Source organism: Phacochoerus africanus, chromosome 15 (genome assembly GCF_016906955.1).
Source record: "Phacochoerus africanus isolate WHEZ1 chromosome 15, ROS_Pafr_v1, whole genome shotgun sequence".
NCBI classification, from domain to species: Eukaryota; Metazoa; Chordata; class Mammalia; order Artiodactyla; family Suidae; genus Phacochoerus; species Phacochoerus africanus.
The window spans coordinates 6,917,341-6,941,051 of record NC_062558.1 but is presented as its reverse complement, the minus strand read 5'-3'; the positions used below and the strand labels follow the sequence as shown (position 1 = coordinate 6,941,051).

The following is a 23,711-nucleotide window of genomic DNA, read 5'->3' as shown; positions in this document are numbered from 1 at the left end:
ATGCACAGGTGTAGCCATAAATATATATATTTATATATCTGTGGGATACAGTTAAAGTAGTACTTAAACAGAAATTTATTGCATTAAATTACATTGGGGAAAAAGGTTCCAAATCAATAATCTAAACTACCACCCTAAGAAACTACAAGAAGAACACAACGCAAGCTGAAGGAAGGAAATAATGAAGAGGCAGAAATGAATGAAACTAAAAACAAAAATAGGAGTTCTCGGAGTTCCCGTCGTGGCTCAGTGGTTAACGAATCTGACTAGTAACCATGAGGTTGCGTGTTCGATCCCTGGCCTTGCTCAGTGGGTTAGGATCCGGTGTTGCTGTGAGCTGAGGTGTAGGATGCAGATGCGGCTCCGATCCCTCGCTGTTGTGGCTCCGATTCAACCCCTGGCCTGGGAACCTCCATATACCGCCAGAGTGGCCCAAGAAGAGGCAAAAAGAAAAAAAAAAAAAAAGGAGTTCTCTGGTGGCACAGTGGGTTAAGGATCTTCCATTGTCACTGCAGTGGCTTGGGTCACTGCTGTGCTATGGGTTTGATCCCTGGCCCAGGAATTTCCACATGCCATGGGTGCGGCCAAAAAACAAACAAGCAAAAAAAGAAACTTAAAAAGAATAAAGCAAAAATAGAGGGGGGAAAAAAGCCATGAAATCAAAATTTTGTTCTTTGAAAAGATCAATAAAATTAATAAGGAAATTTTATGAACAACTTTATGCCCGCACATTAATCTGAAATTCCTTAATAGATGCAAATACCAAAAAGAACCAATAGTTCTGTATCGATCAAATCTAGAACCTGTCTCTGGATTCAAAGTTTACACCTTGTATTTAACAACTTGTCTCTGAACCTTAGCAAGTGCATCTGTAGAATGGGGTTAATCCATTACTTTCCCAGGTTAAATGAGGGGAACAAGAGAGGTAAGACACAGGAAGGAGAAGAGGCAGGTGTGTGACTTGTGAACACTTGCACTCTTCATACTTTTGCCAGATGCAATGAGGGCTTTTCCCAAAGACAGCTTGAGAGAGATGGATTCTTTCTTTCTTTCTTTTTTTTTTTTTTTTTTTTGGTCTTTGACTTTTCTAGGGCTGCACCAGAGGCATGTGGAGGTTCCCAGGCAGGGGTCTAATGGGAGCTGTTGCCGCCAGCCTGTTCCAGAGCCACAGCAACGCAGGATCCAAGCTGCATCTGCAACCTATACCACAGCTCACAGCAACGCCAGATCCTTAACCCACTGAGCGAGGCCAGGGATTGAACCCGCAACCTCATGGTTCCTAGTTGGATTCTTTAATCACTGTGCCATGAAGGGAACTCCGAGAGATGGATTCTGAGTGGTGAAAGTTGGGGATGCTGACGGGGCCTTTGTACAGGAATAGAGTTGTTTGGTTCTTCCCTATGGGCTGGGCTCCACCTTTAGCCCTCATTTAACAAACATTTCCTGAGGGCATGAATGAGGCTGAGACTTGGCCCCTGCCCCAAGCTCACAGTTTTACATCTTAGGAAACTTGCCAGATGTGAGGGAGCAGCCAACTCCAGAGAGGGGCCCTGGTTGGTGAGAGGGCTATGCAGTCTGTAAGTCTCTGCAAACCCACCCACCCTCCCAGCCAGGCCCCTGCTTGCTACCCTGCTCACCTCCACGTAATTAGCAGGGAAGATGCCCAGCCCGCCGTGGTGCTCCCCCTCCAGCCAGTTCTTGTCCACCTCTTTGTGGATGTAGACAATGTCACCCTTCTTCAGAGTCAGCTCCCTGAAGGCCAAAACAAGGACATCCAGCAAGCTGAGGTCCTCCCGGTGCCCCTTCCCTTCAGCCCCTGTCCAGCACCCTCAGAGTCCCCGCCACCCTCTGGGGAGGCCCACTGCAGCCCTGTCCTCCCAGAGGCTGCCCCAGAAGGAAGGAGAGCTGAGAGAAGGGCACTTACTTGGGGGACTGTGCCTGGAAGTCAAACTTGAGCCTGGCGGCCTTCCTCTGGGCAGGGGGAGAGGGCAGAGGAGGGGTTACCTCAGTCATGCAGGTTGCAGCTCTGGAAGGGGTCACGGGGGATGGCTGGGACCCACCCCAGGCCCTCCTTGAGCCCTGGCCCTGATGCTCCCACCCCCCACCCCTTACCTTCTTCTCTTCCTTCCTGGCTGGGCTGGCCCCTCGTTCCGAGGCACTAGGGTCTATGGAGAAGCACTGCCTCAGCCTGGGAAGGCCATGTCTGGGGGGCAGGGTTAGGATGGGGTAAAGCGCCCCCTCCCGCCGAGGACAGCAACCAGTGGCATGGGGTTGCCGCCGGGGCACCCGTGTATTTGGTGCGTGGTGGTGGGCGTCAGGGTGAGAAAAAGAGCAGGATCTGGTCCTTACCTCGGGTTGAGGAAGGGTAGACAAAGTCTCTACGACCTAGGAAGGGGCTTCCTCCATCCGCCATCCTGTGGGGGCTCAGGGAGGAACCCTGGTAAAGTGCATTCGGGGAGCTGGCGCTCCAGGTGGAGGCCGGGCTGCGCAGGACACAGCAAGTGAGCCACCTGCCTGGAGCCTCACACCTTACCGGGCCCCCGACCGCCCAAATGTCTCCCCCCATCTCCTGCTGCCTCCTCCCAAGGCCTCTCCCAGGTCCCGGGATCTCAGCAGGATGTCCTACTTCCCCAGCGGTCAAGGCCGGGAAAGGGTGCGGCCCCACGCCGGGGAGGCGGGAGAGCGCGCGAGATCCCCTCGCGACCCAAGTCCCGAGCTGGGGGTAGGCTTCCCTCCGCAAGCCAGGGACGGTCCCGCTGGTGGCGAGGGATGATCCGCCGACCACTTTCCGTGCTCAGGGCCCCTCCTCCCGCCGTCGCCCCCTCCTCGCTCCGCGGCCGCCACCCCGCGCCACGTCCCCGCCGACGCCCCTCCCGCCCCGGCCCGCTCTGCCGCCACTTACCACGCTGGAGGCCGCGGCTCCCGGGACCGTCGGGGCGCCTGCGAGCTCTGTGCGGGAGACGGGCGCGGTCAGGGCCCGGGACGCCGGTCCCCGCCGCCGCCGAGGCCGCCGCCTCCGGAAAAGTTTGCGGCTCGGAAGGGAGCGCGAGGGGGAGAGGGAGGGGAGGGAAGGGGCGGGAGGGACGCGGGGTCCTAGAGTCGCCTGCGCGGGAGGAGCGAGGAGCAGGGGGAGGAACCGCGGGTGCGGAAGGGGGAGGGGAGGCCGGGAAATGGGCTCTTGGTAGGAGTTGGGGTTCTTGCGGGCTGGACTCCCTGGAGCGGGGTGGGAGGGCCCCTCCAGCTCCCTCCCGGAGGGCAGGCTGACGTGGACTTGGCCTGGGGAGGGTTCTAGGGGTCACTAGGAACAGTGAACGCCCTGCATTTTAGGGAGGAGAGAGCAGACTGAGGTGAAGTCTACCCAAGGTCGCTGAGTGTGGCTGGAGGCGAAGGCTCTCACCCGCCTGCCCCTCCCACCCACGCCGGCGGCCCTGGAGGGGACTGGGAGGCCAGTACCTTGGGGGACGGCTGCCGGGTCTCAATTGCCCGCAGGTCCTTGTCCAGCTCTGCGCTCAGCTTGGCCAGCTCCCTCTCCAGCAGGACCTGAGGGCGGGTCAGGGAGAGACTCGGGCAGCGGTGGGGTGGAGGGGAGGCAGAGCACCGCGGGGGGCACTGGTCAAAGGTCAGACATGAGAAGCCGAGTGGACAGCAGGACAAAGCGCAGGGTGCTCTGGTACAGGGCAGACTCAGGGCGCAGGGCCAGGCCAGGCTGCCTCCCTCTGGGCCTGCCAGGAGGTGTGTCTCAGGGTGTCAGGAGGACCCTGCCACAGCCTCTCACCGGCCCTTCCTGCTGACCCAGCTCACCCCACCCGTCCCCTACACTACTCCTATGCTAATCCTCTAGCACTTCCTGATAGTGCTTTGGCACCATTTTTTGTTACTTCTCTGTTCAAGAGCCTCCCTGGCTCCCTACTTCCTCTCCCATCAAGTCCTCTATGGGCTTCCACAGCCTGGCTTCACTGTATCCAACCTGCTTCCCTCCCTCTGCCCCTCCAGCCAGCTGAGTGTTTTATACACACACACACACACACACACACACACCCCACATTCTTTCTCTCTCCTTTGCCTGTGTCTCCCCCATCCTGAGCACCCTCTCTGTGCCTGGCCTCCAGGCTCCACCTCCAAGAATATTTCCTGACAATTCCAGTCCACGCTGACCACTCGCTTCTCAGCTCTTGCTTTGATGAACACACGCTTACTCAGTGCCTCCTATATGCCAGGCACTGTCCTGGGTGCTGGGGATACAGAAGTAAGCTGTATAGGACGGGAGAGGGTCAGAGCTCTGGGTCTGTGGCCTTTGCCCATGGTCTCTGGGGCCAGCACCACCCCGAATCTTCTTCATTGGTCACCCAACATGCTGTCTCCCCCCATACACCTACCCTGCAGCACCTACCTCAATGGGCTGGGAGGTCTTCTCAACAGGCTCATCCACCAGCGGTTTCTTGGGCTAAAGTGGGAAGAGTGAGTCGGAGGGTATAGATTCGCTCCCCCAAAATGCACTAGCTGAGGGGTGTGTCTGAGGACTAGGCCCACACTCACCTTCTGACCAGTCTCTAGTTCTTGTAGAAACTGGTTCCAAGATTCTTCTGTCCAGACATTGTCCACTTTCTCTCGGCGTCTAGGCACCTGCATGGAGGTGGGTAGAGAGCAGCTTGAGTAGGGCGACTGGGACACTGGCTAGGCACAAAAAGCAGACTTTCAAAAGGCCACTGTCCCACCCCTGTGCCTCTAAGTGCCCTCCTAAGGGTTCTAGGCCCTCCTCGCTGCACAGGTCCAGGCTGACAAAAATCCGGTCTATTGCAGCAGCAGGCCTGGCCAAAGAGCCCAGTGCCGGGGGCGGCATGGGGAGGATGCTGGGTGGGTGCTGGGGGGGCTACCTGATTTGGGGTCGGGTGCAGGGAGGAGGGTGCTCCAGAATTACAGTTGAAGGTGCTTCTAAGAAACTCTTCAGAGACATCCCAGCTTCTTCTAAAGAAAGGGAAGGACATCTTTTCAGGGTTTTCCTTTTAGGGGACCTGAGGCATCTGTGAGCACACAGCCCTGGGGAGGGAGCTGCACCCCCTCCCTCCCTGCTATGGGCTGTGGAAGAAGTGTTGAGCAGTAAAACATTATAATCTCCAAGTTCAGATCCTAGCCCCACCATTTAGCTTTGTCACCTTGTGGTTGAGCCTTTGATTCAGCACCTATACTATGAGAGAATGATCCCACCTTCTAAAGGGTATGGTGAGGGAACATGTATGAGACACCCAGGAGAATGGCTGACACACGTGTCTGCTCCAGGAGTGGCCCGTTCCTTTCCTGCTGCCCACACTTGTGTTCTGCCTGCCCTGTGACAGCAAGTGTATGTTTGTGCAGCTTCAGTGCAGATGGGCACCATGCCCAAGTGACCTTGCACCCATGCCCAAGGGTGTGGGATTATATCTTAGTCCCGAGAAGACCTAGTGCAAGGGAAAGAGCCTGCCGGCTTGACCTGGGAGCTCTGGGCAAGTTACTTCTGCTCCGAGGGCCCCAGTTCCCTGAGGTGCTGGGTGGGTGATGTCATCTGTCACATTTGCCTTAGATCCCCTCCAGGGCTCCCCTCTTTGCTGGCTGAAACGTCCCAGCCTCTGCTGAGTTTGAATATTTATCAAGTGGAGCCACTGTACCAAGCTTATCAAATGGTGGAATGTCTGATGGGTGGGTCAGGATCTGTAGGCTATAACTATGGACTCTATTCTCTATTTTATTTTATTTATTATTATTATTTGCCTTTTAGGGCCGCATTAGCAGCATATGGAGATTACCAGGCTAGGGGTTCAATCAGAGCTATAGTATAGCTGCTGCAGCAACGCCAGATCTGAGCCGCACCTGCAACCTACACCACAGCTCATGGCAATGCCAGATCCTTAACCCACTGAGTGAGGCCAGGGATCAAACCCACAGCCTCATGGTTCCTAGTCAGATTTGTTTCCAATGAGCCATGCCGGGAACTCCTCTATTCTCCATTTTAAAGATAACATTAGCAATAACAGTGATAACGAGAATGGAATAAGCTGCTCTTAATTTAGGGGGCTCAAGTCATAATTCAGCTTGTATATTAATAAGTTTGAGGAGACTTGCAATGTACTTTGATCTTCACAACCAGCCTCTGATCCCCCCTTAACAGACGGGGCCAGTGAGGCTTAGGTTGGTTCCGCTGCACAAGGTCACATGGCTAGTGGCAGCACACTGGCTTGAATCCAGAACTCTGGGTCCAAATCTTGAGCTCCTAGTGCCTACCTTCTTGAGGATTCCAGGAGCCACAGCCTAGTTAAGGCCATGCTAATGAGCTAGCCCCTCCCCATAGAGGAATCAGAAGCTCACTGATTGTCCTGTGACAGAGATGCTCCTGACTCCTAAGGTTGGACTGAGCCCCTGCAGGGTCCTGGCAGCAGGGGCTGGGCCTGTGTGCTTTGCACCTAGAAAAGGAACTGCATCCTTGACCTCTCTGGAGTGTGCCTCTCTCAGCGACATCTGAGAGGGAGCTTGGGGTCCTCTATACCCCTTGTTTCCTCTCTGGCTTCAGAATGGATGGCCAAAGGTGGCCATGCCTAGCTGAGCACCGCCCCGCTCCCTACCCCATCTGGTATGTGGATCTGGAGGTGATATCTTCCAGCAGCCAACCACAGAGGCATCAAAGGCATTCCTGACCAGGACTGGCACAAAGTCCACCCCAGCCTGCCATTCCCCTTTGGTAGGGAGGGGAGTATCTGGAGCACTGGGGATACCGAGAAGGGGCAGAGCCATCCGGAGCCAGCGGGCCTACTCCGAGGCTGTGCCAGCTGTGGCCACCAGGGGGTGCCAGTCCCCTCAAGGAAGCCAGCACCCCACCTCTGCGGCCCTGAGACCCTTCCCCAGGATGGCTCACCCGCTCAGAGTCGACGACTGGCCTGGCCTGGCCGCAGGTCTTTGCTGGGGCCCTGGATGCTTTGAATCTGCCGAGGTGGCACTGGAAGAAGCCACTGAAAGTGGGAGAAAACAAGCAGGGGTGGTGGGGGTGGGGGCAAGGAAGGAAGTGAGATCTGGGGTTGAGAGCATCTGGGTAACCATTGAAGTTCTGGTGCCCATATCCACCCAGGGGCGACACTCCAGACTAGTAAATACTGGTTTGGTGCCAAGAGCTTTATACGATTTATCAAACCTTTTTTTTTTTTTTTTTTGCTTTTTAGGGCCACACCCACGGCATATGGAGGTTCCCAGACTAGGGGTCTAATCAGAGCTGCAGCTGCCTGATCTACACCACAGCCATAGCAATACAGGATCCAGGTCATCCTACACCACAGCTCTCAGCAATGCCAGATTCTTAAGCCACTGAGCAAGGCCAGGGATCGAACCTGCATTCTCACTGTTACTAGTGGAGTCTATAACCGGAACAGCCAGAAGGGGAACTCCCCAAACCTTTAAGACATCTTCTGGGGTGTTGTTCCTATTTTACAGGGAGGAAAGAGGGGCCCAGAGGAATCACAGCCAGGGCTCAGCATTCACTGGGCAGTGAAGCTGAGGCTCTTAGTTATCATCCACCAGGAGATGTGGAGCTCACAGAGATGGGTTATACAAACTTCTCAGGTTGGACTAAGCCAACCAGGAAGCCCCAAAGCCAGGCACTGCTGCAGTGAAGGGCAAATGCAGGTGCCAGGCTGGGGTGGGCTACCTGCACCTCCTCACCTTTGGGGGCTTCCTCAAAGGTCCAGTCCAGCTGCAGGTCTGTGGGAGCGGAAAAGAGCAGGTCAGGGCTGGGGAGCAGGCGAGCACAGGGTGCCCTGTGAAGCTGCGGGGTGGCTCCCTGCCCCCCTCCTGCCTACAACAGGGGCCGAGGGGCTGAGTCAGAGCCTGAAGAATGTCCTGAGGGAGGGAAGGAATTAGGAGGGCAGTTCTCAAGAGGGCCTGAAAGTGCTTCTGGCTGACCGAGGGCCTGGGCGAGCCAGCCTGAGCAGCAGCCTGGCCCAAACCCTCCTGCCCCTTCCTCCCTGCGTTCCCACACACACCCTCTCCCTGCCCTCTGCAGACCTGCCCCACCAGGTCAGTCTGGGGAATTCTACTGCCCCTTTCCCTTTCTGCAGCCTTCCCTAAATGCTTGTCCTTCTCCTTTGCAGAGACCTCCTCCCCAGGGTGATGGGACTTTCTGGGGAAAAGCTACTGACTTGCTCCCCTTGGCACGCAGACCCAGGACAACAGCGCTGACCTTAAAAAGAAATCTAAACACCTCTCTCTGGACCTCACATCTTCCTCCAGCTCCTGGATTTTTCTGCTCTCCTCTGCAGCAAACCACTGACCATAACGACCTCACTGACTCCAACCCAGGCTCTCAGCCTAAGCTGCCTTCATCAAGGACCCCAGTGACTTCCCCAAATCAAATGTCAGTCCTACTTGACCACTGGCAGCATCTGTCACAGTGGATCACTTCTTCCTTTTGAAATTCTGTTTCACTCAGCCTCAGGGAGGCCACTCTGGTGTTCCTGCTACCTCTCAGGCTGCACCTCCCCGTCTGCATAGCTGAATCCTGCTCATCTGTCTCTCTCTCTCTCTCTTTTTTTTTTAGGACCGCACCCACAGCATATGGAAGTTTCCAGGCTAGGGGTCTAATCAGAGCTACAGCTACCGGCCTAAGCCACAGGCACAACCCCGCAGGATCTGAGCCGTGTCTGTGACATACACCACAGCTCATGGCACTGCTGGATCCTTAACCCACTAAGCGGGGCCAGGGATCGAACCCACAACCTCATGGTTCCTAGTCGGTTTCATTTCCACTGTGCCATGACAGGAACTCCCCTGCTCATCTCTTGAACCAAGTGCTTCAAGGCTCAGCCCCTGGGCCTCTGTTTCTCCACCTCCCTAGGTCATCTTGTCTTGTCCTCTGCCTTAAAAAAACACTCTTATTCCAGGGGCTCACAACCTTAGCAACATACCAGAGTTATGTTGGGGAAGCTTTCTTTTATTTTTATTTTTATTTTTAAGGCTGCACCCATGGCATATGGAGATTCCCAGGCTAGGGGTCAAATCAGAGCTCCAGCTGCCAGCCTACACCACAGCCACAGCAATGCCAGATCTGAGCTGCATCTGCACCTACACCACTACACAGCAATGCTGGATCCTTAACCCACTGAGCGAGGCCAGGGATGGATACACTCAGGTCAGTAACCGTCTGAGCCACAACGGGAACTCCAGGGGGAGATTTAAATCAAAACTTTTTTTTTTGTCTTTTTGCCTTTTCTAGGGCCGCTTCCACAGCATATGGAGGTTCCCAGGCTAGGGGTCTATCAGAGTTGTAGCCAACAGCCTATGCCAGAGCCACGGCAATGCCAGATCCTTAACCCACTGAGCAAGGCCAGGGATCGAATCTGCAACCTCATGGTTCCTAGTCAGAATCATTAACCACTGCGCCACGACAGGAACTCCTAAGTCAAAACTTCTTTACGTGAGTATTTCCATCTGCTGCTCAGGCCTTGCCCCTGAACTTCAGTATATCAACTGCTGCTTGGATGAACCAGATGTAAAACTGAATGCCTCTTAGACCTGTACCTCCTGCAGCCTTCCCTGCATGTATAAGCATTTAGAAGTGGCAAGTCTGTCGACTCCCTCAGGTTTAAAGTCACCCTCGACTTGCCTCTTTGTTTTCTTTTCTTCTTCTTTTTTTGTCTTTCTGTCTTTTCTAGGGCCGCACCCATGGCATGTGGAAGTTCCCAGGCTGGGGGTCCAATCAGCGCTGTAGTCACCGGCCTATGCCACAGCCACAGCAATGCCAGATCCAAGCCGCATCTTCAACCTACACCACAGCTCACGGCGATGCTGTAACCTTAACCCACTGAGCAAGGCCAGGGATCGAACCTGCAACCTCATGGTTCCTAGTGGGATTCGTTAACCACTGAGCCAAGACAGGAACTCCCTCTTCTTCTTCTTCTTCTTTTTTTTTTTTTTTTTTTTTGGCCACCCCATGGCACATGGAGTTCCCAGGCCAGGTATCAGATCCAAGCCACAGCTGCAGCAACACCAGATCCTTAACCCACTGTGCCTGGCCAGGGATCAAACCTGAACCTGCATCCAAACTCTCCCAAGATGCCACCAATCCTGTTGTGCTACAGCGAGAACTCCTGACTTGCCCTTTTCATGCCACATCCAATTCATCAGCAAATTCCCATGACTCTGCCTCCGGAATCCTGCCAGGCCTGCTGCTACTGCCCTGGTCCAAGACACTGTCATCTCCAGCCTGGACTCAAGCCAGACCTCCTGACCGCCGGTCCCCTGCCTCCACCCAGCCCCATCTCTTCCCCACCTGGCAGCCAGAGTGAGCCTCTTCAGCCAGCACCTGTCAAAGCAGGGCACTCACTCTTCTGCTCAGGAGCATCCCCGTGGCTCTCCAGCTCTTGCAGAGTTAAAGCCAAAGTCCTTATGATGGCCCCCAGAGGCCCTTGGTGACCCTAGCCCATCACCTTTGTGATGTCTCTGCCACCACGGGCCCTCTTGCTGCGGTCCAGCCTCTCTGACCATGCCTGGTCTGCTCGGCGCTAATGCTCCCCGTGCTGCAAGGCTCCTCCTGCCACCCTGCAGAGCCAGCTCCTTCACACCCTTAGCTGTCTGCTCAGATGCCACTTCTCAGGGCCCTTTCCTGACTGGCCTGCCTGAGGGGGCAGCCTCCCTGCCTGGGCACTCCCCTGGCCTTTCCCTCCTGGCCCTTACCTCTGTCTGCCACATTAAATACTTATCTGTGAGTATAACAGAGAGTCTGTGCCCCTCTGTCTTAGGCCTCCCTAGGATAAGGACATTCTTTTTTGGTCCCTGTTTTATCTTCAGCACCTAGAAGAGTGCTCAGCACGACAGTAAGTGCCCGACGGAAGGCTAAGAGACTGACTGAATGGATGAGTGGATCATGGCCTCTCAGGCCCTCAGAAGACACTGGGAACAGTGGTCATTGTCCCTGAGGAGAGCGAGGAGACTGGAGGCCCACCCCTTTGGCCTGGGATAGCAACCACTTACCACAGAGCCTGGGGTGGGTGGGGAGACCTCCTCAGCAGAAAAGTTCCCTTTTCTGCCCCTCATTTGTTCCCCAAGTGCCAGGGGCCTGAGCCCAGGCAGGCAGAGAGGGGCCTTGGAGGGGTGTCTCACCTGGCATTTTCCGGTGAATCTGCTGGAACATTTTCCGGTACCAGTCCCTGGGGCTGTTGACACTCTGGGAACAGAGAAGGCAAAGTCAAGCCACCCTCCCAAGAGCAAACTGAAGATGTCTCTCCTCGCTGTCTCTTCCCTGGCCATCCTTGAAAGTTCAGTATGTGCGCTGTTGGGATATATATATATATATATATATATATATATATATATTTTGCTTTTTGCTTTTTAGGGCCGCACCCACAGCATATGGAGGTTCCCAGGCTAGGGTCGAATCAGAGCTACAGCTGTCGGCCTACACCACAGCTACAGAAACACGGGATGTGAGCCGTGTCTGTGACCTACACCACAACTCACGGCAATGCCGGTTCCCAACCCACTGATCAAGGCCAGGGATCGAACCCAAAACGTCGTAGTTTCTGACTGGATTCGTTTCCACTGCACCACGACAGGAACTCCTGTTATGATCTCTTTGCTAATAATAACTTCATGGGGCATATTACGTTTGGACAAGAGTTATTGAAGGATCTCCACCAGTGATGACCCCTAAGCTGGGAGATTTGGGGTGGTTCCCATTTTTGTCTCTTGGCTTTTCTATATTTCTGATGATTCTCCAAAAGCATGTGCTTCTCTGTAATGCAAAGTAAATGTAACAGCATCGGTGGCGGGTGGGGTGGGAATGCTATTTCACATTTTCTGCCTCACCTGTGACACAAAACAACCCCGGGGAGACCAAAGGGTAGATGACTAACTTGAGTTTCAGGGAAGGAAGTGGAGAACTAGAGGCAGGTGGCTGGTTCAGGACAGGCCTGGGGGTGGAGGAAGGTCAGGGCCCCTCCGAGCCTGGGACCCCGATCTTCCCACACCTGCCGCCCCATGAAGCCTCCTCACCCAGGACTCTCCCTCATTCAGCCAGTCACTTACTCAGCAACCATTTCACAAGGCCCATGCCAGGCCCCGAGGCCACAAAAATGAGGGGGTCCCTGCCATAGTCAGCCCTTCAGTAGTGGCTCTCTACCACTGAGAGCCTGGGGGGCAGTCTGGATCCCTCCCAAAACCACTTGTGCAACTCAAACGCCATAATTTTATGGGGCTCTTGAGCCCCCCCCAACCCATCCTGGCTGAACTCTGGCTTTAGTCTGGCATGGTTTGCGTACAGCATTTGTGGTCAGAAGTGGAGCTCGGTGTGGGTCCCTGGGTCCCAACCATTAGGGGCCCCAGCCCTGGACTCACAGATCGGGGTGCAATAGGCATGCCGCTCTCATCCACAGGCCCGATGCCCTCATACTTGACCCAGCGTTTCTCCCGACGTTTGCTGTCCTTGGTCCACGTGGCTGACCAGTTCTGGGGATGCTGGGAGGCAGGAGTCTTCTGGTTCCCAGAGGGCCGGCTCCCAGGGGCTGGCCAGGTCTGATACCAAGCAGGGTCTGTGAGGTACATGCAGGGGAGTATGGGCAAAGGGCGCCTGGGCTTGCTTGTCCCTTAGTTCCTCGGAACACTGATCCCTGTGGGTTCAAAAGTTTCAGTATCTCCTTGTTTGTATGAGTTCTATGAATGTCCCCATCCCCAGCAGGACTACAGGCCTCTGTTCATTTTTCAGTTAAAAGGAATGAAAATGGATTTGGTCTTGAGAAATGTGCCCATCCCACCCCACCCTGCTTTGCTAGGGATGTCTTATGAGTTTTCAGAATGAGAGCTGGAATCATCACTTGTAGAGAATGCTGGAGAGAGACAGCCTGGGGAGGCAGCAGGGGGTGGCAGAAGAGACCCCAGTCCTGGGAGGGAAGACCTGAATCCAGACCTACTGGCTGTGTGACCTTGGGCGTAGCAATCAGCCTCTCAGGGCCTCAGTTTCCACTTCTGTACAATGAGAGCGGTCATAGCAAAGACCTAGGGTGTGTGACCATGTTCAGGACAGGGCCTGACACATAGTCAAGAGGCAAGGGACAGGAGTTCCCATTGTGGCTCAGGGTTAACTAACCCGACTAGTATCCATGAGGACTTTGGTTTGGTCCCTGGCCTCACTCAGTGGGTTAAGGATCTGGTGTTGCTGTGAGCTGTGGTGTAGGGCTGCAGCTGTAGTTCCCATTTGACCTCTAGCCTGGGAACTTCCATATGCCATGGGTGTGGCCCTTAAAAAAAAAAAAGAAGAAGGAGCAAAGGATAGAAACTCATTCACCAGAGCTTTCAGCCCCCAAGTGTAACAGCATAAGGGCTTCAGGGCAGGATAGACCAGATGGGAAGCTCAGCTCAGCCTCTGTGACTGAACATGTCAGACTCAGGTTCCTCACTGGGAAGATGTTGATAATCACACCTTACCTTGCCAGGCTATTGAGGGATGATGTGAGATAAAGCTTGTCCAGTGTCTACAGTGTCCAGAATGTTCTACAGGCTTAAGAGTCATTTATTTTTGTTTGGGTTTGTTTTTTGGCCACACCCGCGGCATATGGAAGTTCCCAGACAAGGGATCAAATCTGAGCCACAACTGCAACCCACACCATAGCTGTGGTAATGCCAGATCCTTAACCCAATGTGTGGGGCCGGGGATCGAACCTGAGCTGCCATAGAAACAATGTCGGATCTTAACCCACCATAGCAGGAGCAATTATTTGTTAATTCTTGTTTAACTTTGTTAAATGAATAAACTACTTGACACAGTGCTTGCCTCAAGGGACTGCTACAAGAAGGCTGCTACCCTCCTCAGGAGAGGGGCCCTCAGGGTGGGCCTGCACCCCAAAGGTCCCGGGATCTTGCAGACCCTGTGGCCCAGGCTGGGCTGACTCAGGAGCCCAGGAGCCAGCAGGTGCCCAGAGCTGCCTTTCCAACCCTCTGCTGGGTTGGTGAATACAGACCAGAGCAGCCCTTAGGGACTGTCGTGGGATCAGCCCCCATACAGCTGACACAGGCTCACAGTCCTCCACCTCAGTCCAAGCCATCCCCTGGCCTGCGGGAGGTCCCCTGGACCCTAAACCGATGTCACCCCACACTTCCTTCCCCTGCGTGGGTGGGATGTGTCAGCCTGCTTTCTCCATGGGCAGTTTCACTCTCACAGGCCAGCATGTTCACATTAACAGTGAGGGGCAGTTCGCTGAGCTCACTGGCCTGGAACCTTGAGAGGCCCTCAACCCCTCCCGCCCCTCCAGCTCACCCCAGGGAGGTGCTGCAAGGCAGGGCCCAGGAAGCTCTGACACCCCTCATCCCCCCATGGGGCTCCCGGATCAGGGTTTTCCTGAGCAGACCCACCTGGCTGCCTGGGAGCCTCTCTCCTCGGTGGGAAGTACCCATTGCACACGGTCCTGGGCGCAGGGTCATGGAACTGGAAATTAAGGGTGTTGGAGCCACCATTCCGGATCACAGGCACCTGTTGGGGAGGGGCCAGGAGCGGCAGCTCAGGCCCAGGAGGTTCCACAGAAGGAAGAGAGGGATGGCTACGAGGGCAGAGCCATACCCTGTGGTGAGGGCTCGAGGGCCAGCCTGACCCATTTCGGGGAAACCAGTGAGGCTCTCCAGAGCCATCTTCCATCCCCCACCCCACTTTAATTCCTTTAATTCTCCTGTCCCGCACCTGTCCCAAGAGGCCCCCCTCGACTACCGATCCACAGTAAGATCTCCCTCGATGTCTCACTTACCCGTGTCCCCCGGGGGGTTGACTGTGCATGGGCCCGAAGGTGGCTGGGGATGAAGTCATCCAGGCTGAGCCCAGCTGGGAGGCTGCAGGGTGGGGCCTGCATGCTCGGGTCAAGGCTGGAGGACTTGGTGTGGACCAGCTGCTTCTCTGCGTGCTCTCTGTGGGGAAGGAAGGAGGAAGGAAAAGCCCGGCTGGGTCCCAGCTGCCTGTGCCCTCTGGGCTCGACCTTGGGTTGGGGAGGAGATGACTGCTGTGGGAGGGGGCTGGGCCAGCTGGGTGGGAGCTCAGGGACCCAGGAAACAGGCCACAGTGGGCACTCGCCTGCAGGCTGCCCGTGCCGGCTCCCAGAGGCACAATGGGCTGCTTGTTAGGCCGAGGGCAGGAGCTCCGTGTGGGAGTGGGGGAGGGGAGGCCAGGAGAGGAGGAGGAGGGGCGGGGGGCGAGGCTGGCCAGGAGCAGACCTGCTGGCCAGCCCCTCTGGGGCTCTCACTGCACAGTGTGGCCCGCTCCCCAGGAGGGAAGGCAGAGGGAACTGGGGCAGCTGGCAGAGGAGGCCTGGGCACTGGGACTTTGTTTCAGTTCCCTCTGCCTCCCCAAGCCCCACGTGAGCATCTGCTTGCCAGCGGGCACAAGGGGTGGCTCAGGCTCAGGCTGGGGGCGAGGCCCTGGGCAACAGCAAGCCCGCCCGCCCACTGTCCCACAGGGCCAAGGTTCCTGAGAGAAGGGAGAGCGTGAAGGCATTTCCAGGCCCCAGGGACCCTCCTGAGCTCAAAGGAGGATCGGCTTCCTTCTTTGGACTTTTTGCCCAGACTGAAGCCTCAGAGGGCTCTGAGTGCCAGTAAGGGCTGGGGGTGGAGAGTCAAGCAGTGGGTGAGTACAAAGTTGGACATGCTTCTGGGGAGGTAGTGCTGAGGGCCGTGCGCACGCACACACACACACACACACACACACACACACACGCACGTGCGTGCAGTGCACACTCGTTTTCTCCTACACCTCCAGGCTGGGTTTTGGTTTTGTTTTGTTTTGTTTAGTTTTTCTTCCAAGGGCTGCATCCATGGCATATGGAAGTTCCTAGGCTAGGGGTCAAATCAGAGCTACAGCTGCCAGCCTACACCATAGCCACAGCCACGCCAGACCCAAGCCAATTCTGTGACCTACACCACAGCTCACGGCAACACCAAATCCTTACAGATCCTTAACCCATTGAGCAAGGCCAGGGATCGAACCTGCATCCTCATGGATACTGGTTGGGTTTGTTCACTGAGCCAGGACAGCACCTCCATCCAGTCTGATTTTTGAACCGAGGGTCTTTCTGGGAGCACTATGCCTGACCGGCCAGCTGGGTCAGAGGAGAGGGCTGGGTCAGAGGAGAGGGCTCCCTGCATCCGGGAGGCAGTGGGACTATCCAACAGGGCTCTTCTACCAGAGAGCTGCGCTGCCCAGCCCGTCCTGCCTCACCTGTCCGGTTGGGCGGGGCCAGAAGCTGAGCCAACATCGGCCACACTTTGGTGCTGGACCAATGCTGACATTTTTGTTCAGCTAAGGCTTGCGTGTGCCTGTGGGGCTGGGGGCTCACGGGAGGGCTTCAAGGGCCTTGTAGGTGCTGTGTGCCTAGTAGAGTGTAAGCACAGAGCTGCAGATGTGACTTAGGGGAGCGTACCACGGGGTGGGGTCATGCAAGCAGCATGGGGGGTGTGAGTACAGAAAGGTATCAGCTGAATAGCAGGTGTGAGGTGTGCACTGGGGGGGTCATACGAACAGCATGAGAGAGACCAGAGGGGATGAAGGCTCAATGGGATCTCTGATTACTGCTGTACCCAGGTTTTGCTCAAGCCACGGGGGGCTGGAGCATACGCACCGGGCTGGGGGCAGCTCCCTGACTCTGGTCTGAAAGAAGATTCCTTCTAACATTCAAAAAGACCTAGTGGGGACCCAGCTTTTCTGTCGCCACCCCTGGCTGTAGGGGGAGTGGAGGGCTGAGGCTGGAGGAGGGGCTGCTCACCAGCTGGATCCAATTAGGACTCCTACCAAAAGCAAAACATGCAGACACACCCCAGTTCCTGCTGCTCTCCCTTTCTTTGCAGGGGAAATTGAGGCAGGGGAGAGAGAGCCATCCAGAGGCTGGTTGCAGGCTGGTTCCTAGCAGCAACCCCTCCCAAGCCAGCTGACCACTGGAGGCCAAACTGCAAGGTCAGCTTGGGCAAGCCATCAGCTGACCCCACCTCCTCCCCTCTCCCTGGGGCTCACCCTGCTGTGCTCACTGAGAACTGCCCTCTAGTAGGAAAGGGCAGGCAGGAGGTCTTGCCCACACCACCCAATTTTTCAGATTTTTCAGGGGCTGCTGATTCTGAATGGCCCAGCCTGACCCTTCCCAATGCACCCCGCCTCCCCAGGATATGCAGGGGTGGGAGGGGAAGGGTGGACTGAGTTTTCCTTCTGACTGCTGTACCAGGAGACGGTAAGAACACCTCATAGGGAGGATGGAGGTGAGGTGTGTGTGTGGGGGGGGGGCAATGGGTCTCCCAGCTAGCAGAGGATAGGGGGTGCCAGGAAATTCCTGGGGTCCCTGCAGAATTCAGGCAGCCCTTCACCCCCGCAGCCAGCTCCCATGGGCTAGAGAAGGCAAAGTCACCCTGCTATAGTTGGCAGATTCCTACTTCCTTCTAAGGACTGCCCTGACCTTGGGGGCTTGGGGTAGGCGCATTCCAGGGTATTTTCCAGCTACAAGTCCATGTGGGCAGGAATAGGTTTTCTCGATTTTCACCTTAACTGGATTGAGGGGGGCATCTCACCTCTTTCCTCCCCAGAGTTTGGGACAGGACCCCAGGGGGAGGGGCTCCCTGCCTTCCCCTGGTGTTGGGCGCCGGCCGTTCCCCGACAGCGGCCCCGCACTCCTCTCCGCAGCCTCTCCTTCCCGGCACCTACCTTCCCAGGCGAGCAGGTGGCGGGGACTGAGGACGCCCGGGAGGGCAAGAGCATCTCTGCGCGGCTCCTGCCTGGCGCGGCCACAGCGGACCCTCGGGGAGGGAGGGCAGGGAGAAGTCCGAGTCGTGCCGTTCGCCCTCGTGACCGGGTCAGGACTGGCTCCGTTAGGCTGCGCGCCCAAGGAGGAAGAGGGGGATCCACGGGGCGGGAGCTGGGGCTTAGGGCGCGCGCGGGGAGTTAGGACCGTGAGAGGCGCCCTGGCTGGCGGGCGGCGGAGTGTGTCTCCCTGCGATCTGCACCGCGGGCCGAGCTGGAGTGGAGGGCGGGGGCTCGGGCCCGCCGGCCGGGGGCGTGCGAGTGCCCCCTGTTAGGGCGCGGGGACACCGAGGACCTTGCCGGGGGCCGGGCTGGTCGCGAGGCGGCGCCGGGAGGGACCGCCCAGTGTCCCCGGGGAGCCCGCTCCGCTTTCCCAGCTGCTTCCCCGGGCCCCCACCGCAGGACTGGCGTCGGGCGGGGGCCGGCAAGCTCCACTCAGAGTTTCCAGCGACATTTCCAGCGGGTGGGAAGGGAGCCGCAGTACGCCGGAGCCAGGACAGAGGGCAGGAATGATTAAAGAACCCGGGTCCAGCCAGCAACTGATACGGACTGGCGGCCTCGGAGACGGGACCGGGATGCAGACAGGCTGTGGCCGAGATAAGGGCGCCACACTGGCAGAGCGGCCTAGCGGGCCGAGTTAAGGCCCCTCCGCCTCCCTCCCCACTTCGGGAGAGAGTTTGTTCTTGAGTGAGCGCGCGTCCAGGCGGGTGCAAACAACACACGTGCGCGTGCACAGGCAACGGGCGGATGCTCACACACGTGCAAGCCTCCGCGGGAGGGCAGCCGCTGGAGGAAATCGGCCTAAGGGAGCGGCCCCCTGGGCCTGCCGCGCCCCTGAAGAGGATAAGGGCGGGGTCCTTTTGGCGGGGATGGGGTTACCAGGGTCTTGGTGTTCCCATACACCGTATTGTTTTGATCTTGCTGCTTTTCCGCTGTTCCCCCTGCTCTGACACCGGTCCCAAGAGCCCGCGTGCCCATGGGAACCCGACCTCTCTGACCATCCCCTCTTCTCCTCCCCTTCTCGCCTAAGCTCTGTGCCCACATAGGACTCCTAATAGTGAAGGTACTTATGGAGTATTTATGGCCAGTAGAGAGATTCTGGGGTACTTCTTAGTCCTTGGCTTGGCTCTGGGACCCCAAGCCCCAAACCAAGCAGACAGCCAATAATTTTTGGGCAATTTGTGATTTCTTTTGGTAGTGATCAATTATAAATTATGAAAATAGAAAACATTTATTGCATATCTACTGGGTGTAAGATTGGTATCTCTAGGCCACCATGTACTTCAGAGTATTTCCCGAGCTCATCTTTCAACTCACAAGTTGAGAAGGAAGAAAGAGGAGAAGGATTAAACTGTATTTAAGAGTCTTGGGAGTTCCCGTTGTGGTGCAGTGGCTAGCAAACCCGACTAGCATCCATAAGGACATGAGCTGGATCCCTGGCCTCGCTCAGTGGGTTAAGGATCTGGCGTTGCTGTGACCTGTGGTGTAGGTTGCATAAGCAGCTTGGATTGCGTGTTGCTGTGGCTCTGGCGTAGGCCAGTGGCTTCAGCTGTGATTGGACCCCTAGCCTGGGAATGTCCATATGCTGCGAGTGCAGCCCTAAAAAGCAAAATAACAATAATTTAAAAAAAAATTTTTTTTTAATTCCCTGCCATCACTGACACTATTGGCTACATCTTTTCCCACTTCAGTTAAAAATGCTATCGGCGTTCAAGTGAACCAAGTGGAAACGATCTCACATGGGAACAGCAGAAGAGGCTTAGGTTGAGAAGGCTGAGAGAGAGGCATGCCCCTAGCTTCCAGTGTCTGCACAGTGCCGCGTGGAACAGAATGGCTGCACTAGCAGAAGTGGCACCACTGAGTACACGTAGCCCCTCCCCATGGACAGCATCCGAAGGAGATGGGGGAGTTCCCGTCTTGGCTTGGTGGTCAACGAACACGACTAGTATCCGTGAAGACTTGGGTTTGATCCCTGGCAGCCCCCTCAGTGGGTTAAGGACCTGAGTTGCTGTGAGCTGTGGTGTACGTCACAGACGTGGCTCAGACCTGGCCTTGCTGTGGCTGTGCCTTAGGCAGGCAGCTGCAGCTCCAATTCTACCCCTAACCTGGGAACCTCCATAGGTCACCATCCCTTATGTATCACCCTCTTCCCTCCCTCAGGGAAAAATGTGTGCCTGTTTCCCTCGTTACCAACTTTTTGTTTGTTTGTTTTTTCCCACCTGTCAGCATCCTGTTGATTAAGGACCACATCTCTTTCATGCTCTTCCTTGTTCTCCAAAGATGGTGAAGCCGATGTTCTTCCAACTCCAAGAATCCTGGCCATACCCTCTCTCACCAGCAGCGAGCTTCTCTTATTCTCTAGGGCTCTGACCTGGACTCCAAGATAAATATTTAATGTAGAGGGTGCAGCTGAGCCGACAAAGGTCCCAACTTCCTGTTTCTCACAAGAGGAGGTGGCAGCCACGGGCAAGGAGCTGGGGACTGGCTAGCAGCCTCATCTCTATGGGAATGGGGAATCCGGTAAACAGCTTTGTAGGAGGGGGCAGGGAAGGCCCAGCTGGAGACTTGAGCCTTCCTCCTGAGCTGCTTTGACTTCTGCCTGTCTGCTTATGTCCTGCTGGGTTGATCTCCTCTCTCAGGTCAGAACCTGCTTTGCCCTGGCACCGGTGGCAATAGCTCTCTCTCCCAGAGTCAGAAGCAGCAATGTGTTTGGGAGGAGCTGTGGCAGGATCCCTCCAACATGTTCCCTGGTGCCCATCCAGGCTCACAGAAGACAGGATGGGAGCATAGAGCATAAGGAACCTGGACTGACTCCTCCCTTTCTGCCCATATTTAGGGAGAAGAATCCTACCCCTTTGAAAAGTGAGAGATTAAAGGGAAAAAAGTACTGAAGTCTGGAGATTCCGCCAAAACCCAGGTGTCTGATTTCTCCCTCCAGCCTCGGCTCTATCTGCTGCTGGCCTGACCCCGCAGATAGCTGGCATGGCTCAGGGAGAAGCTGAGGATAGGGAAGGCTGTCTTGGGTGACCTAGCTGTTGTCAACCGAGCAGATTCCTTTTATCCCAAGGCACTATCTCCTCCCTTATCATCTAACAGGGACCTCCCTCCCTGTGACTCTTCCCCATCTCTGGCATGGCCTTTTGTCAGGGGGCAGCCTCTGCCTTCTCAGAGCCACCTGAGCCATAGTAAACACTGTTACATAACTGCTCTGTTTTCCCTGGCTATCTGATCCCAGTTGGCAGTGTGCCCCACCCCCACCCTGCTCCTTGAGGCCACCTCCTTTCGTTCCCTGGATTATCCCCCAATGGCCCCCTTGTCAACAGAGGTCTGTCCACGCCCACCAGACTAAGGGATGATTACCCAAGAGCACCAATAGATGCTGTGGCTCTTCACACAGAGGGGGAGGGGAACTCAGGTCACTCTGAACCCAGCTTCTGTCACCAAGAGGAAGGATGAATGGAAAGAGCACTTAAGTAGCTGTTTATTGTAAGTGAGAATTCAGTGTTCTCCAGTAGGAAAAAGGAAGCCAGGGATCCCAGAAGACATGAACCTGAACTCTCAGTTCTTGAGGATTATCTGTGTCCAGTACTGGGAGTCTGGTATTCAAATGTCACTCAGTCCACCCAGAGCAGCCAAGTAGCTCCCCGAGTCTGTGCTTCAGCACAACACCCTTGCTCCCCGCCACATTAGACAAAGGAAGGGCAGCTGCTGATCCCTCTCTTCTCCATAGGAAGGAACTCTGGTATATTCTTTACTTGGGCTCTCAACAGGTTTTTAATTTGTGCTCTCGGAAGAGTGTTTTCTTCCCACCAAGGAAACCGAGCAAGCAGATGGAGTGGATTAGCAAAGAAAGCACTGTCCCTTCTGAGGAGCTGGGCTTCTCTAGAAGGGAAGACCACAGTGATTCTACAGCGAGGAACTGAAACCAAGGCACATCAGAGACATGAGCACAATTCTGGACTGTTTCGTCCCCTGGGCTCTGTCCCCTTCTCCTGATTCTAGCTCTTGCTAATGTCGCCAGCCAATTCTACTAAAAGTCCTCATCAGGCCAAATATTCATGGGAACAGGAGTGGGAGAAGGGGAACACAAGGGACTCACTGGGACACTTGGAAGACCAAGTGTTTTGGTTCAGTTGCTGTAAAGTCAGGGATCTCTGTGAGTGAAAAAAAAACCCATTACAGGTCAAGTGTGGCCAGTGTTGGGACCTGGCAGCCAGGGCGAGTGGATCCCCATGGGATAGAGAGTGAGGGGTTCAGGCCTGGCTGACACAGATATTTCCATAGCACACATGTGACGTAAGTCAAGGTTCTGAGAGTCAAGCACATCCAAACCCGGGAGGCTGGGAGAGAGCTCAGCCTCCTGTCCACCCAATTATCTAGTCTGTCTTCGGGGAGGCCTTTCCACTGACATCATGCCAACGACTGTTCTCTCTCCCTCCTTTTATAGATGAGCAGGCAAGCACAGATGGGGTGTCTTTGAGAAAGGCTGAACTGGATGAACCTCTTTTAGTTCTCAGGACAGAAAGACAGAGCAAGTGGCTGTCAGCTCTTCAGAAAGCTAATTTTATGAGGGCAAGATAAATAAATGATGACCTCAGAGGGAAAACCCGGCCAAGTTAACTCAGCGTTAAAGCAGGGCACACAGACCAGGAGCTGGAAAACTAGGTCTGCGTCGCCCCGTCCCAGCAGGTAAACTGAGATAAGGAAGATAAGAGGGCTGGTTTTCTGGCCAGTGGATACTGCCAGGCAGAGCGCTGGCTTCCAAACAAAAGAATGACCTTGTCGTTCCACCTCCTTGAATTCTATGATGAACCTTCTCTTGAACTGCAGCAACATTAAAAAGGCTAACATACCACTATTACTAATCCACTGTATCAAAATTGAACCGACTTTCTAAAACCTGGAAGTTATGATTTAAAAAACCCCCAAAAGACCAGGCAATTACATACAGCAGGCAATAGAGCAGGGATTGGACCTAGATAGAGCGAGAGGTAAATACGAATTTGCGCTTGAGTTCTTAATTTCCAGGCCTAAAAAAAATTTTTTTTCATGACTCTGAAATAAAGGCAAGTATTACCTCATTTTACTGAAGGTTTAGCTGAAGTATAAGGACACTGCTAAGTGAGGATGCTATTGGGATACGAAAGATCCCCAAATGTATATGTAGCTTATTTGGAATGAGAACTGTGGGCTCATTTTCCAGCCCATAAACTGCACTGTGGCCCTTGCTGTGGCTGCACTGAGAGTGAAACTGATTTAGACTTTCAACCTCTACTGCTGAAGCTGATAGGATCCCCTCACTGACACATTTTCATCTCTAAAGAGCCTACCCCTCAGCACCCCCGCCTGCCCCGAGGTGTGTTATTGTTCCTTACAGATCCACAGCACCTCGTGGTATTTCTACTTTCTCGAGGAACCAAAGGCTGGCCTGACACTTCCCTTCTTGGGGGTCCAACTCCATTTCAACTCCTCTCTGACTTCTTCGACTTCTCCCATGATGGAATTCACCTGTGTCTATTATTAGGACCACATGCAGAGTTATTAAATTGCTATGATAAACTTATTTTTATCTTTTGTAAAGACAGTGTTTTCTGGGATGTCTGTCTTCCTTTTCTTTGAGTAGCGGCCTCTGCTGGAGAAGCCATGGAAGGAGCTGGGACTTGAGCGTGACTTTGTGGTGGGCGAAGTGCCAGGAAGGAGGCCAGGGCAAGGGAATGGATTCTGAGTGGGAGAAACAAACACCAGCACAGCCAGCAAAGCAGATTTAAAACTAGGGAGCTGAAGAGGCGAAGAAAAGAGGTTCCTTTTACTGTGATGGGTTTCCTTTCCTTGAGAGGCCAGTTCCTAGGCATTATCAGAGACCAGACCAGACATGGAACCTAAGGCTTTCCCTTGAGGTCTGGAATTACTAAATGGGTAAGAGCCAAATACAAGTGTCTCCACT

General features: G+C 55.1%; 1 protein-coding gene across 3 annotated transcripts in view; it reads right to left on the bottom strand.

Annotated features, from left to right (window-relative positions):
* Positions 1-20,108, bottom strand: part of SORBS3 (sorbin and SH3 domain containing 3) — a 28,417-nt gene extending 8,309 nt beyond the window's left edge. Inside the window, exons 1-16 of one of the 3 annotated variants that reach the window (XM_047760770.1) lie at positions 19,987-20,108; positions 14,745-14,901; positions 14,359-14,476; positions 12,349-12,542; positions 11,116-11,179; positions 7,681-7,719; positions 6,884-6,977; positions 4,875-4,965; positions 4,537-4,623; positions 4,391-4,444; positions 3,454-3,540; positions 2,903-2,949; positions 2,350-2,483; positions 2,113-2,165; positions 1,925-1,971; positions 1,638-1,752 (exon numbers count right to left, since the gene is read on the bottom strand). In XM_047760770.1, the coding sequence (XP_047616726.1) occupies positions 1,638-1,752; positions 1,925-1,971; positions 2,113-2,165; positions 2,350-2,483; positions 2,903-2,949; positions 3,454-3,540; positions 4,391-4,444; positions 4,537-4,623; positions 4,875-4,965; positions 6,884-6,977; positions 7,681-7,719; positions 11,116-11,179; positions 12,349-12,542; positions 14,359-14,476; positions 14,745-14,901; positions 19,987-20,090 (1,485 nt within the window). In that variant the 5' untranslated portion in view covers positions 20,091-20,108. Of the gene's footprint in view, positions 1-1,637; positions 1,753-1,924; positions 1,972-2,112; positions 2,166-2,349; positions 2,484-2,902; positions 2,950-3,453; positions 3,541-4,390; positions 4,445-4,536; positions 4,624-4,874; positions 4,966-6,883; positions 6,978-7,680; positions 7,720-11,115; positions 11,180-12,348; positions 12,543-14,358; positions 14,477-14,744; positions 14,902-17,671; positions 18,282-19,986 lie in introns of those variants that run through there. The other 2 variants (XM_047760771.1, XM_047760772.1) reach the window with 2 other exon arrangements.
* Positions 20,109-23,711: the final 3,603 nt, after the last annotated feature.